Raw genomic sequence first — 14462 nt, 5'->3', positions numbered from 1 at the left:
ATGCATATCAAATAAGGCCCAATGAAAACATTACTATAAACCAGGCATCAGTAGAACCAACTATTAATTTCAAATCACCAGAAAGAATCAAAGGATTAAACAAATTTATGACCAACAATCCACATTTTAGCAATCAAAACTATTATTTGGATACACCTGAAACCAGTAATGCTTTCACAACCATCACCCCAATAGTTGAATCCTTTCAACCAACAGAAAAAGAAAATTTTGCAGGACGTAGCATGAAACCAAACAATATTTATTACACACCACCTTCCGAAAGCTGTAACAGAAATTATTTAAAATCAAACACTCTTAAAACCAATATACAGAAGTCTTTAATAGAATCCAGGGAACCTATTGACAATATTACTTATGCTGCGACTAAACTGTTTGGGCCTCAAAGTAGTAACGGGTATGTTGTGAAATATCCGGTTATGGAACATAAGCAATCAGTCGAATACTGGACGAATAACCCTCCTTTACCTGCTGAAAGGATATCCAGAGAAACTGCCAATAGGACCCTGATGGACATCGTAAATAGTCTTAAACCAGAAGTAAAAAGGGCAAATGCTAATTTGAATGTCCATTCCATGAATAATAATAATCAAGATGAATTCATTTCAGAAGTCAGTAATAATACTATGCTAGCATATAAAGGTGATCCAAATAGGCACCACCAAAATAATATTATGGAATATGATGAACAGGAAAACTCATTTTAGGATGTGTGGCCCTGTGTCAAAACTTGTTAAAAAATATGTAAAATTTGTAAAATGTGACATGTTCAAAATAATAAATAAAAAAAACGTAAAAGAAAAATAATGGCTTGAGTTTCAAACAGGCGGAAAGAGAATAAAAATTCAACATTGTGATAATATGACTATAACAAATTATTACTTTGTTTTATGTGATGACTGCCAGAGTCCCAACTGCCGGATCCAGTAGGACTATGGCACCCCAATTTGGGAAATTATGTGTAGGCCGAAGTGAGGGGTAAGAAATGGGAAATAGAACTTGGGAAAGATGGGTTGGGAAATAGTATTTAATAATATTTAGATCTGGTCAGACTGTATTTCAACGGAAGATGGTCTGAGGAACTTGCGTCACTGATCCCTTCGGCACCGGTGCAGTCAGGAAACATGCCAAACGCGCACCCAACATCTGTACATCATTCGCACATGAGACTGAGTAGCTTCTACAATTCATTCTTGCGTTCAACAGCTTTGCTGTGGAAAGATTCGCCAGCCTCTGAATTCCCTCCTACTACACGGATCTCTTCCAAAACTCAGGTTCACTTCTTCTCTTCCTCAAAAAAGACTCCACACAACATGTCCATAGACGCCATAGGTCCGAAAAGAAATTATTCCCCCGCGGGCTATGGTTGTTCTGGAAGAAAGTATTAATTCGTTAGTTACAGGGTAAGAAAATTACAACACATAAATTGTTTTACAAATATTTATTTTAAATATCTTATAAAAATACATTTTGTACAAAATCAGTAGAAAATCTTATCATGCACAACAAAAACAAAGATCACACTTACCAAACAAGAACATTCATACAGAAGACATTGTTATGAACACATATTATATATTTTTTTAAATAATGTAACAAATGTATGTTCCATAAGTATTTTTTATTTTGGTAAGTTGTACTGCATATTATGAACACAAAAATCACATTACATTTTCCCAGAAAATAAAAATACAAACGTGCTTTGAATTTTTTACATTATGAATGTAATTTATTTTTTTTAACTTTTAATTTCGAAACGTTATTTTTCATAAAACACATTAAAAAAGGTACCAATAACTGTAGTTTTCGTTACACGCACAGAATAAACATTTAATCCACATGTAAATAATAATGAGGTTTATTTCTAGAGTAAATCGCTATTTACATATTAAACAGTACTGACTTTAGTCAGTATCGAAAAATATCAGTCAGTTCTGGACGGAGATTGATATTCGATCGAACATTTTTATAACATAATTCAAAATAACTGAAATAAACGCTGTTTCAGATGTATGGAATAAAGTGGCATTAAAATCCACTCTGTCTACCTCCACGGAACGTGGAATGATATTACTAGCATTCATACTTTTAAATTTCACACCTACCAAGTCCGAACCACGAGTTGAAAGGCAAAATTGTAACGTACATGGCAACGTAATTTATCTATTTTGCCATGGTCTAGTTATCCATGTCTTAATGTAAAAACGATCTAGTCTTAGTTACAAAAATGCATGACTTAAGCAAATCTTCCACAGGGATATGCAAGTATCCAATACTCATATTGTGTACGTCACAAACAACTTGTCGCGTACAGACCGTATGCATCACGAGCCAGCATCGCCACCAATCATTACTGAATTCTTGAAACATCAAAACTAGAAGGCTTTTATAACCCACTAACAACCAAACAGTTGCTGTAGCTGTCATTTTTGTATTCGGTCGTTCTTTGTTGACTGTTTCGTTCCTAGTAGGTATTGATCTAAAGCGCATGCATTGTTACAAAGTTGTTTACAAAATTTCGGCAACGTATGCCTGTGTGTGAACCTCGGTGCAGATGTATGGCGGTGGTTGTCAAGATAATTGAATCATCATATCGGATATTTGCGTATCCCTGTGGAAAAAGAGCCTCATTGTGGTAGAATTGTAGAGTAAAAATTAAGTTCATACAATGAAAAATTAGACATTAAATTTTAAAAATTGTGCGTCAGAAAAAAAACACTAAGGACGGGTTGTTTCGGAGAATTTGAACAATTCATCAAATTTCAACGTTCATTTACGGGTTCTGTGAAAGTCCTGTTCAAATTCTGTTATTATATCATTATAGGCTAGTTGCTTGACAGAACTGAAATAAAAACAGATCTTAAAAATATCTTTCACAGAACTTGAAAATTAAATTTGAAGAATTGTTCAAGTTCTGCGAAACAAACCGTCCTAAGGACGGGTTGTTTCGGAGAATTTGAACAATTATTCAAATTACAAAGTTAATTTTCAGGTTCTGTGAAAGATTTTTTCAAGTTTTGCTTTTATTTCAGTTCTGTCAAGCAACTACACTATGCTGATATAATAACAGAACTTGAATAGGTCTTATAAAAAAAAGGAAATCAACATTGAAATTTGATGAATTGTCCAAATCCTCCGAAACAACCCGTCCTAAGGACGAGTTGTTTCACAGAATTTGAACAAATCTTCAAATTTCGAAGTAAATTTTCAAGTTCTGTTATTATTTCAGTTCTATGAAGAAACTGGCCTATTATGATACAATAACAGAACTTGAATAGTACTTTCACAGAACATGCAAATTAACTGTGAAATTTGATGAATTGTTCAAATTCTGTGAACCAACCCGTCATAAACACTTAAAATCGATGAATTGTTCAAATTCTGTGAAATAACTCATCCTTAAATTTTAATTGATGGTTTGAAGAACAAGAAAAAAAACATTAATATGGAACAGGGTCATAATAAAATTTCAGAAACAAGGTTTGTCAGTTTTATGACTCAAGTTAGACATTTTTATGATTTAATTCGCAACCTAATTAACAGTAAATATTGTTTGTTTTTGTGGTGGAAGAACAATATCAGACATGCGATGATACTAAATAAATCTTTATATTATAATATTAACTAAAAGCATCAAAGGAGGCTAAGGATGCAAGCGTGGAATGCAAATTCAAACAGAAAATTTAACATTGTTTTTTTTACATTTCGCTACAACACTTTGTCAGTGCATATCAACCTAAGATAAGTTTCTTTTGGGTGGTAACTACACATAATAATAAGATAAAACTAATTGGCAATATATTTTGACAATACATGCACTTTCGGTAATGGAATGAGGCAAGGTGTATAGGAAAATTGTGTTTATGAAACTAATTATTAGTTTTATGTAAGTAAATGCAAAGGTAAAAGGTTGACAACCTCTTGAAAATTAAGGTGTGAACTATTTGTTTTTTATATTATATACGATTGAACCCCAAAAAAAAAATGTTAGCGATGGTGATGTGCATTTTTTGTGGCATTTATTTATAATAGTTAAAATTAAAAAGCCTATATTAATATTATATAACTTAAAAATATAATTAACTAGATTTAACAATACAGTACTATAAAAGGAAGTGTATAAGTTTAAAGGCATTCTGTGATTGTGAATTTTCTATTTAATATGTTATATAATAATATCATTATTTAAAGTTACATAGGCAAAATGTTACACCTTCGGAATGCTTCTTACAAATTTATATAGAAACCAATGCTTTATGCTAGAAAATATTTTATTACTTGGTGTAATTTTAATAATGAGATTCTGATTTTGTTTTCAGTATTACAGAGATACGACATGATACAATATCAAACCCTAAAAAGTACAATATCTTATGCAATTACAATTTCAAAACATAATAGAAGAGATTTAAAAACTACACATAAAAATTATAACATTGAAAATAAAACAACAAAGAGTTCATTTAACTCGTTTTGGACGGATAATTGTTTTTTTTTTAAATGTTACTTCATTCATTCAGGGATTCAATTAGTAAAAATTGCACATATAAATTGTAAAGGGGACAGAACGTAAATATAATATTAGTCAAAGCGATAAAAAAATATTGCGTTAAATTTTTAAAATATCGTTAACGAATAAACAATAAACAAATGCAAAAAAATTATATAAAAAGATAACATTGGAGCATGCAATGAAGATCAGGAGGTTAAGATAAACTGACTGTTCAGATCTAGCCACTCAACATAGTTGAGGGTATACTTAGGATTCATTAACTGCTCTTTTGCAGACGGCTATATATTAATATTTTAAAGCATAACTTGCAAAGTTTCTTTTCCTAAAACGCCATCTATGAAACAGCAGATTATGAATTCTTTTAAATATACCCTTAAAGCCATTACAATGGAATCTTTCAATTATTTTTAAATTCGTGTTTCAGATACATTTTTTATGTGATCCAACTGGATCAGTTTGGAGAGAATGTTGTGATGCCGAAGGAAGGAAAAGAGAAAGGTTTGGTTGAAATGGCTATTGTTGTTTCATTTGGCTTTTGATGATTAAAAAAATACTAAAACCTAAAACAGTATTTTACTAGAATCTTATTAAATTGTTATTTGCACGAAAAAAGAAGTTGACGGTAATTAAAAAAAATAATTAATCAAAAGTCACTTTTGGATGCGGTGTTTCAATTTTATTATTTATTCGTCAACGATGTCTAAATATTAAGAATCAATAGATTATTCACTGAAATAAAATTAAAATTCAAACAAATAACTCAAATCATCATCACCGCCACAACTCGGAATCAAAAATCTTAACATAGCGGTGACATGGAAAACAAAAATCCCAACAAAATGAGTAGGCGATCTTCTTGAATAGTAAGTCACATCAAAACAATGTCAGTGAATAACGAATCGAAAAGATTATTATTAGAGATTCCCGTTTCAGCCTTATATTAAATTCCTTTCGGTAATAGAATTGTTCACTTCACGGCCAGAGCAGCTCAATGTTGGGTGATTGCATCTCCTCAATTATCTGATACTGTGAATAGACACACAACCAGCAGTACAACTGTAAAGAAGAAAATTCAACATTATCAATTATTCACAATAGAAATGATTAGCACCATAAATCACAAGAGTCCTGACTGTCTAGAGCCATTGAGACAATGAGACAATGAGAATATCTATGTAAATGTTATTTGTTCAAAATCTTAAATCTCCAAAACTTCTTCACCGATTGCATTGAAATTTTGACACAATATTGCATTAGAATACACATGTGTTTTTATATACCTAAATTATATAGATTTCACCTGTGACAGGTAAAAACATGCTTTTATTTAAACAGCGCCATCTGTTGGACGTAGAAGCAACACGCGTTATTGTTTCTCTATCTGCACAGAGAGACTGAGCCACAACAATGGTGGAGGGGTACAGCTAGTATAATAACATAATATAACAACTGAACAAAATAGTCTATACAGTAGAACCCCGTTAATTCGAACCCCGATAATTCGAAAAAACGCGTAATTCGAAATTTTCGCAAAAAAATTTCCGCTGAAAAATTTTTTCATACAAAATTTTTTTTAATTCGAAATTCGTTAATTCGTAATTCGAAATTTATTTTTGTCCGCGCACGAAAATTTGTTCGTGTAATTCGAAAAAATTTGATTTTTGCGAAAATAAATCATAATATTTCGTAAATCTGAATCTAAAAGTCAGCCGTGGCGGTAAAACGCCGAAAAATGTATTTTTACGTGGTTATACATCGTCCTAATTAGTATTATTATTTTGTAAATCTGAATCGATTTACACTGGAATGTCATATTTTTTCAAATTTATTTCGTATATCCGAGTTTAAAGGGCCGAGAAAATACATTTTACGCGGATATATGTAGTAGTTTTACGAGTTTACGCCAAATATCTGCATTTAAAGGGTCGGCCACGACGAAACTCGGCCGCGTAATTTCGATTTACGCGTAAATATATCGTATTTTTACTAACTTTACTTCGAATATCCGCGTTGAAAAAATACGGTGCGACGGAAATCGGCCGAAAATTTTCGATCCATGCCGAAATATGACATATTTTTACGAATTTACTTCAAATATCTGAACTTAAAAGGCCGACCGCGACGAAAAACTGCCGACAAAATTCGATTTACGCGGAAATATATCGTATTTTTACGAATTCAAATTCAGATATTTGAAATAAAGGGCCGGCCGCGACAGAAAATTACCGCGAAATCTTGATTTACGCGGAAATATATCGTATTTTTACGAATATCTCAATTTAAAGGGTAGGCCGCGACCAAAATCGGCAGCGAAATCTCGATTTACGCGTAAATATATAGCATTTTTATGAATTTATTTCGAATATCTGAATTTGAAGAGCCGGCTGCGACGGAATACGGCCGCGAATCCTCGTTTTACGCGGAAATATATCGTATTTTTACGAATTCAAATTTAGATATTTGAAATAAAGGGCCGGCCGCGACAGAAAATTACCGCGAAATCTCGATTTACGCGGAAATATATCGTATTTTTACGAATATCTCAATTTAAAGGGTAGGCCGCGACCGAAATCGGCAGCGAAATCTCGATTTACGCGTAAATATATAGCATTTTTACGAATTTATTGCGAATATCTGAATTTACAGGGCCGGCCGCTACGGTAATCGACCGCGAAAATAAAGAAATAATTGGTATTAATACGAATTTACAACTAAAATACCACACGGATTTGAAGAGGCGGCCGAGAAAATCGTATTTCGGCGTTTTTTTTTTTTTGTTTTTCATAAAATTTCGAATTACGTGGGAATTCGTTAATTCGAAATTTGATTTTTGATGTCCGCTGGATTTCGAATTAACGAGGTTCTACTGTATTTATAACTACTACCACGAACATGCAAAACATTAAAAAACAATAAATTAATATTTTTTGTTATGTTGTTTTTTTTTAGTTGATTGTTCAGTTGGTTATGTTTACTTTAGAAATAACGTCGTGTGTTTTTTATCAAAACATCAACTATACATACAATTGTTTATTATGGAATTGAGTACACATTGTTTCAGTGACAATAATAGAAGAAAAAATCTTACATTGTAGGCCATCCATATCCAATTCACTAGTGCTGCGTACACAGAATCCAACTGAAAAACACAAAATAAGCATTATTATAAGGTATGTACGTTTACTAAGCACCAGGAAATGCATGTCAAAATGCATAATTTGTTTCCCTTTTTTAGTTTTTTATTGCCATCGTTCAACACAAAACATTAACTTCAGATGTCTTTGAAGAATGAATGTCTTTCGTTGAAGATGTGTTCAGTGTTGAAAGTAAAACATGTAATATTTTATAAAGATTTATTACAGCAAGGATTATTTAAGTAATCGCAGCGCGAAAGGAGTAAGTTATTTTGATTAACGCTTTAAAACGTAGCGCGTAGTAGACTAACTGAGTACCTTCCCGCTGTCGCTTATATATAAGGTGCCAATACGATTCAAGTTGCACCTAAGAACGTTCCCGAACATTCTAGTTGCTATGGCTACAAACATTGCCACCCGTAACGCTGAGCAACGGCCGAAATTTCCAGTATGTTCTATGACGGCCTAGGTATCTTATCGCTTGCCACTGTGCACTAAGTAGTACTTGACACTGTCTGACACAAGTAGTGGCGTACCACTACAATAGTATGGTTAACATGGTTAACGTTATATAGTTAACACTGTCGGAGTTAACTCATAAAAAAATTTGGAAACAATTTCATTAAGTACATATTATATAAAATCAAAAGAAAAATTCCAAGTTGGTAAACAGGTTTTTTGGAAACTGGCAATGTAGAAGCATAACTCACATAAATATAATATCCTCCGAGAAGCCACAGTCCAAATACCAGTTGGAACAAGACAACAATGGCCATCAACGCTAGCCACGGAATCATCATGCCTCGGTTCATCTTGTTTATTCCCGCAACCTGGAATATAAATAACAGGAAATTTTTAGGTAGGCACATAATACATTAAAAACAATTTTCCAAGGGACTGGAGAAAAAATTTCTTTAAACCATTACTAGCCAAAAGAAGTACGTCGGAAAGCACGGCAGTCCTCACATAAGACCACGTACATTTCTCGATACCTTTCCACATATTCTTGACTTGTAAGAGAAAGCAAAATGGCAGTATAGAAACTGAGTGTGTAAAAAAGAATAAGATTACCCAACTTGTCGGAATACAAAGCTTGACTACTGAATTCGACAATGAATACCAGCGATATACGGCTTGATTTTGTGCTTTCAGCTAGTAACAATAACTGCAGATTATAGTAGTTGTTGGATAATTGAGCGGTGGATTTCTGAGAGAGTTATGTATTTTCAACATTATATACAAAAAACAATAGTAATCGCGAAGGTATCGGATGGTGAACTTACCAAAAGGATGCATGATATAAATAAACAGATCAGGTAGAAGATTAGCAACGCTCCAACAACTTGCATGGCTAAAAAAATAAATAAAAATAATCAAAAACATGTAAATTCAATAAAACAAAAACAAAAAACTAAAAATATAATAAAACACAACTTCGGACATACGGATGATGATTTGATTTCAACAGCTTATCAGACGGTTTGACGAATGTGTGAGTTTTCGCGATATTTCCATCAGAAAAGTCTTCAAGCCAGATTTTGGTCATCTATAGGTTAGCATCAGTCAGTCAGGTACTCCATTAAATTGATTCCAGGCCCATTGGGTATACAAAGTTATCAGCGCTGCACCTCAAGTTTCAGTTTATACAAATTTATCTGGTGTCAGCATATGAAGAAACCTCATTTCTCGTTCTTCCGCCTGTTATTGCTATTAAAAGATTGATTGAAATGCTATGCAATAGTGAAAAAACAATTAAAAATAATTGCATGCTACAATTATAAGGAGAGTTAATGAATGAACATAGGAAACGTGAATGCATTAGCACTTAGTAAATATGTATGTAATTGGTTTCTTTGTCCATTATTAGATTGTTGTTGATGATTCATAGATTGCATGACATTAAAGGCCAAGCAGTATTAAGATTAGTTTAGTTTAAGTTCATTGATTGCATTTATCAATGTTTATATTAGATAATGAGAAAACAGTTGAACGCAAGTAGGTACTCAGGACGGATTGTTTCACAGAAATTTAACAATTCGTCTAATTTGGAAGTTAATTTTCAAGTTCTGTAAAGCAGTTTTTCAAGTTCTGTTACTATGTCAGTTGTTTTCTAAAACTGAAATAATAACGGAACATTTACAGAATTTGAATTTTAACTTTGAAATTTGCTGAATTGTTCTAGTTCTGTGACGCAACCCATCCTTATTATTCATATCATAAACAATTTAAACGAAAAGTAAAAAAAATCTTTTTAATTTTCTTTATTTGTATGTACATCTTAAATATAGGCAGGTGAGGTTATATCAATTGTTAAAAATTTAATTAAAACCAATTCAACTGTTAAAAAGTATCTATCAGAGGTGAGGTTATATGGGATTCCAACACAATTGTCCAATAAATTGTTACGAAACAATCAAGTGCAAAAGAATTTAACTGAATTAGTTTCAGAGAGAGGTCATACATGATGTCGTCGTACTAGAAACTTCGGTCTTTTTCATTTTCATCTTAGAAGGAAGAAGACGATTGTTGATGACATAAGTGCAACCACTCTCTGGGATGACTATACAGGGTGTAACAGCAGGTACCCCTAGGATTTTAACAAGCGATTCCTGAGCACATTTGGAGTAAAAAACCTAGATGTCATTTTGCTGTTCGATGATATTGTTTTTTCAATTACAATTACATGTTAAGGAAAAAATATATTTTATTGTTTTAATTGTAAAAAACGATTTATAAATTTTTTTACTCCAAATATGCTCAGAAATCGCTGGTTAAATTCCTTTGGGTATGTGCTGTTACACCCTGTATAAAGCAAAAAAATTATTTTGTAGCAACATAAACTCTACCGGCGGGCTCTGACAACATGATTGAAATGACTCTGAAAACTGAAATTAGTTGAGTTAATCTAGAAATTCCAGACAGAATAAATAACAAAATTTCACAATGCCAGAGCTCACCGATTGGCAGTTTTTAGTGAGACACACAGATAAGAGATTTTAAGTTATATATTTAAGATTAAAAGATCTAAACAATTCAATCTGTAAAATCTGTACTCACATCCTCTGACATCAGACTCAAATAGCGGACTGTACAGCTGCGTGGAGTCTCCGCCCGCGAGCATGTAACAAACAAGGGTGATGAGGACTATGCTCATGGCTCCGATGTAGACGGCCACGGCTTTGCTGCCCACCTTCACGCTGTCGGACCAGATGCAAGGAGACCAGCACGATTGGAGTACAGGCATTTTGGAAGTTGTGGTTTACTGGATTGTCAAGCTAAAAAAAAAGAAATTATTAGTAAACTTGAATTTAAATTAAATTATGAAAAAATTATGGAAGCAGGAAGAAGCCACACTTTAAGGGTTTTTTCGGTCGATGGTTAGAAACCTATGAAACTGTTAAGAGTGCAGTTTTGATATAAGAATTAGATATATTTTCACCTTTTCATGTGATGATTGGAAAAGAGTTCCAATTTCTTGGATCCAGTAGAAGTATTGTACCCGGGTCAATCCGCATCAAATCATCCAGAAAATTTTGGATTTGTCACCCACCATCTCAGATTTTGATGAAACTTTAAATTTTTAATCCTTCCATATAGATAAGAAAATATACCAAATTTTACCTTCCTACCTCAACTCGTTTTTTTTTATGGGCAGTTGAAGTTTGGGCAAAATAAGCGTTTTTACATATTCCGAGCACTCCGGAAGAGCTTGTACCTTCAATGAAAAAAAATTGTATCTTTGTCATTTATAGTGCAAATGCAATGAAAATTTTCAATATTATCAAGAAAACTATGCTGATTGCAGAAAAAAATAAATAAACCCTTTACATTTATCTACTTGACTTTAAAAAATTACCAAAAGTAATTTTTTAAGTAATTTTTGGGACGGAAAAGGTACTTTACAAAAAAGCAATATCTCGGGAAGGTACAGTGTTAATGAAGTAATTTTTTTTTTTATTCATATCTACAAATAGCATAGAATCACATACAAAAATAAAATTCATGGCATTTTACTTGCTTCAATAAATAAAATCCATTTTAAACTTTTTTCAAACTTTTTGTAATTTTTTTTTTATTCTTATCTACAATAAACATAGTACAACCTAAAAAAATAAAACTCCTGGTATTTTGTGTGCTTCACAGTGTAGAAACGTTTCCGGAGTGCTCGGAATATGTAAAAACGCTTATTTTGCCCAAACTTCAACTGCCCATAAAAAAAAAACGAGTTGAGGTAGGAAGGTAAAATTTGGTATATTTTCTTATCTATATGGAAGGATTAAAAATTTAAAGTTTCATCAAAATCTGAGATGGTGGGTGACATGGCCTGGATGATTTGGTGCGGATTGACCCACCCCCAATTTGGGAACAAAACAAAATTTTACATTTCCTGCCTTAAAAATAATTATCGAACCGAGTAGCTACCTACTCTTAATATAAATAAATATTATAAACGGCATTTTTAACAGTTCTCGGTTTTAAATCAGCAAAACATACAACATGCAAGAACCCAAAATAGAATATAATATAGAATAAATAAACTCTCGATAACTTTGTTTACATAAGCAGTTTAGAATATTTTATTCAATAATACGGTATGGTAAAAGCATATGTGCTCTCATTTTGATTAGCGTGTTTATTTTATGACAGTTGATTTACGAAGACTGGAATAACAACAGATAACCAAACATTTTACATATTTACAATCATAATTTTCTACAATTAAATTTTTGAATTTGTAAATGACACGATTTGAGAATGAAATGAGAAAAATAATCACTTTATAACGCGATGTCAACCAAATATCAAAAGCTGGTATTTATTTAATATAATATGTGAAGATTTAATATAGAAGAAAATAATATTGATATAACGAAGTCCAGAGCAGTGACAAACTAGTTATGTGTCATGCCAGGAATCGTCATATTATTTTCTGTGGATACCAAAATTAAACAAATATGAATGAAGAAAACAATATAAACCAAATAATAAATTTTACACTCTTTACTTATTATTACGAAATAATCCATTGTAAGTGTATCACACCTGAGGAATTTCAGTCCAGGTGATTTCACCTTTATGAAATTATTGAGGTTGATTTTTACATCTCTCATTTCGGTTCGCTGAATGTGTTGATTAAAACACTTTAATTAAATATAGGATAAAGGGCTTAAAGGATTTACTTACAGAGTACAAATTAATTTGTTATTATCCTAACAAAACGGCACACCCACTTTTACAAACTCACGTTAGCACATACAAAATAATAACCAACACAAGTCTCTCAAAATCCCAACCCACGAGTCGTCATCATAACAATTACCAACTTGACAATCGCAAAAATAACTCTGAATTATTTAAATATAACATTCACGGGATGGAAAGGTGTTTTAACCAGTTGTTATATTTTATTACACGATTTAAGGTGACATTTAATTCATATTTGACATATTCACGTATTTGCAATCATGTACGATTAATTACAGATAAACACTTTAAATCACAAATAAGGAAGCTAAAACCAATTTTATATTCCAAAGCGCAAGATTTTTGAATACGCACCTCGCGGAATGAATGTGAACTATACAAATAATCATAGAAAATTTATAATATTTACTTTAAAGTATAGTAGTTACGTTTCTAGTCGGTAGAATCGCTACTTTTATAATATTGCATTTAATAAAATAGTTTCTTTCTGTATTAATAATATTGTTTGTTCGCAAGCGATTTTCATTGCAGTGCCACACCCAACTAACTTCACAGGTAAACAATTCCCTGGCGGTTGGCGCCAATGCTTGGTCGTTGTTGGCGCGAATTCTGGTTCATACCAGAAATGCAGAAACGGCTACGTGAGGTGGTGGACATTCGAGAATTCGAGCGCGCGGACAAGTTACAATAATTTATTTACCTACGTATTTCCAGGCGTGTGGGAATATTACTAAAACGTTGTTTTGCATTGTAATCATAATATTAGATAGTCTTACGTGACAAAGTCAATATAATTATAAAAATAATTCATAATCAATTATTTTTTCTACGCATATAAAAAAATAATTAAATTAAAAAAATTATGGCTTAAAAATACTTCCTCCTGTATTCGATTATAGTATTTACTTACAAATTTATTGTGTGCTTTTTTTAATCTTTGTGCTCTTTACGTAAATGAAAAACATTTCCTTTTATAACTTAACCGACGTAAACAACCTTCTCAGCGAGCTTATAGCTCAAGAGCAACCGATATACCAGGTCTATTATATCGATGAATTGATCTACATTTAACTTTTTTTCAAAAGGCGATCAAGCTGCCAGGGGAGCCTTTTACTTTACCATAATACCTACTATTACAATCAGTGATAATTATTTACCCTTACTTCCTTTCACTCATTCGACGATACCCATAACAAATCGGTTACTTCAGATTAGTCAACGGTTAACGCCTTGAAATAATTCGTTTTGTAATTCTAGCCACACCAATCTCCATGACTCAATGATAAATGGATCTGTCACTTGTACTTGATATCAAACCTTAAGCACTGGATTTAACATTCGCATTTCATAAATAGCCTCTCGGATAATATCCATTATTATTCTCGGAATCTGTGGCGGTTTCCACTTCCGCATGATAGTTAACATTGGACCATTGGGCAAGGAGAGTTTCAAAGTAATTGATCTGTAATGCTATACTGGAACCTTGTTATTTGATTTGCAACAATAACATTTGGCTGTCATCAGTTGTTTTGTTTTGCTCTATCTAAAATTAATTTTTTTCCATTCTATTTTGTTTTCTGGCCAAAAAAAAA

General features: G+C 32.3%; 1 protein-coding gene across 1 annotated transcript; it reads right to left on the bottom strand.

Annotated features, from left to right (window-relative positions):
- Window positions 1-1550: 1550 nt before the first annotated feature.
- pasi1 (septate junction component pasiflora 1) lies at window positions 1551-12998 on the bottom strand. Its single transcript, XM_089640429.1, has 6 exons — window positions 12850-12998; window positions 10723-10940; window positions 8949-9016; window positions 8376-8495; window positions 7620-7670; window positions 1551-5587 (listed from the first exon to the last, which is right to left on the bottom strand). The coding sequence occupies exons 2-6, from the start codon at window positions 10907-10909 to the stop codon at window positions 5504-5506; spliced, it is 510 nt and encodes a 169-aa protein (XP_089496555.1). The 5' UTR covers window positions 10910-10940; window positions 12850-12998; the 3' UTR covers window positions 1551-5503.
- Window positions 12999-14462: the final 1464 nt, after the last annotated feature.

Source organism: Hesperophylax consimilis, chromosome 15 (assembly GCF_061612785.1).
Source record: "Hesperophylax consimilis isolate HC1 chromosome 15, BYU_Hcon_1.0, whole genome shotgun sequence".
Lineage (NCBI taxonomy): Eukaryota > Metazoa > Arthropoda > Insecta > Trichoptera > Limnephilidae > Hesperophylax > Hesperophylax consimilis.
The sequence above is the reverse complement of the archived record's forward strand: the minus strand, read 5'-3'. Positions and strand labels throughout refer to the sequence as shown.

Coding starts and splice junctions, on each gene's coding strand:
- pasi1 (XM_089640429.1), bottom strand. CDS start 10,909: ATGCCTGTACTCCAATCGTGCTGGTCTCCTTGCATCTGGTCCGACAGC. Junction 9,017..10,722: donor TGAGTCTGATGTCAGAGGAT/GTGAGTACAGAT, acceptor TTATTTTTTTAG/CCATGCAAGTTGTTGGAGCG. Junction 8,496..8,948: donor TTATATCATGCATCCTTTTG/GTAAGTTCACCA, acceptor TTTATATTCCAG/GTTGCGGGAATAAACAAGAT.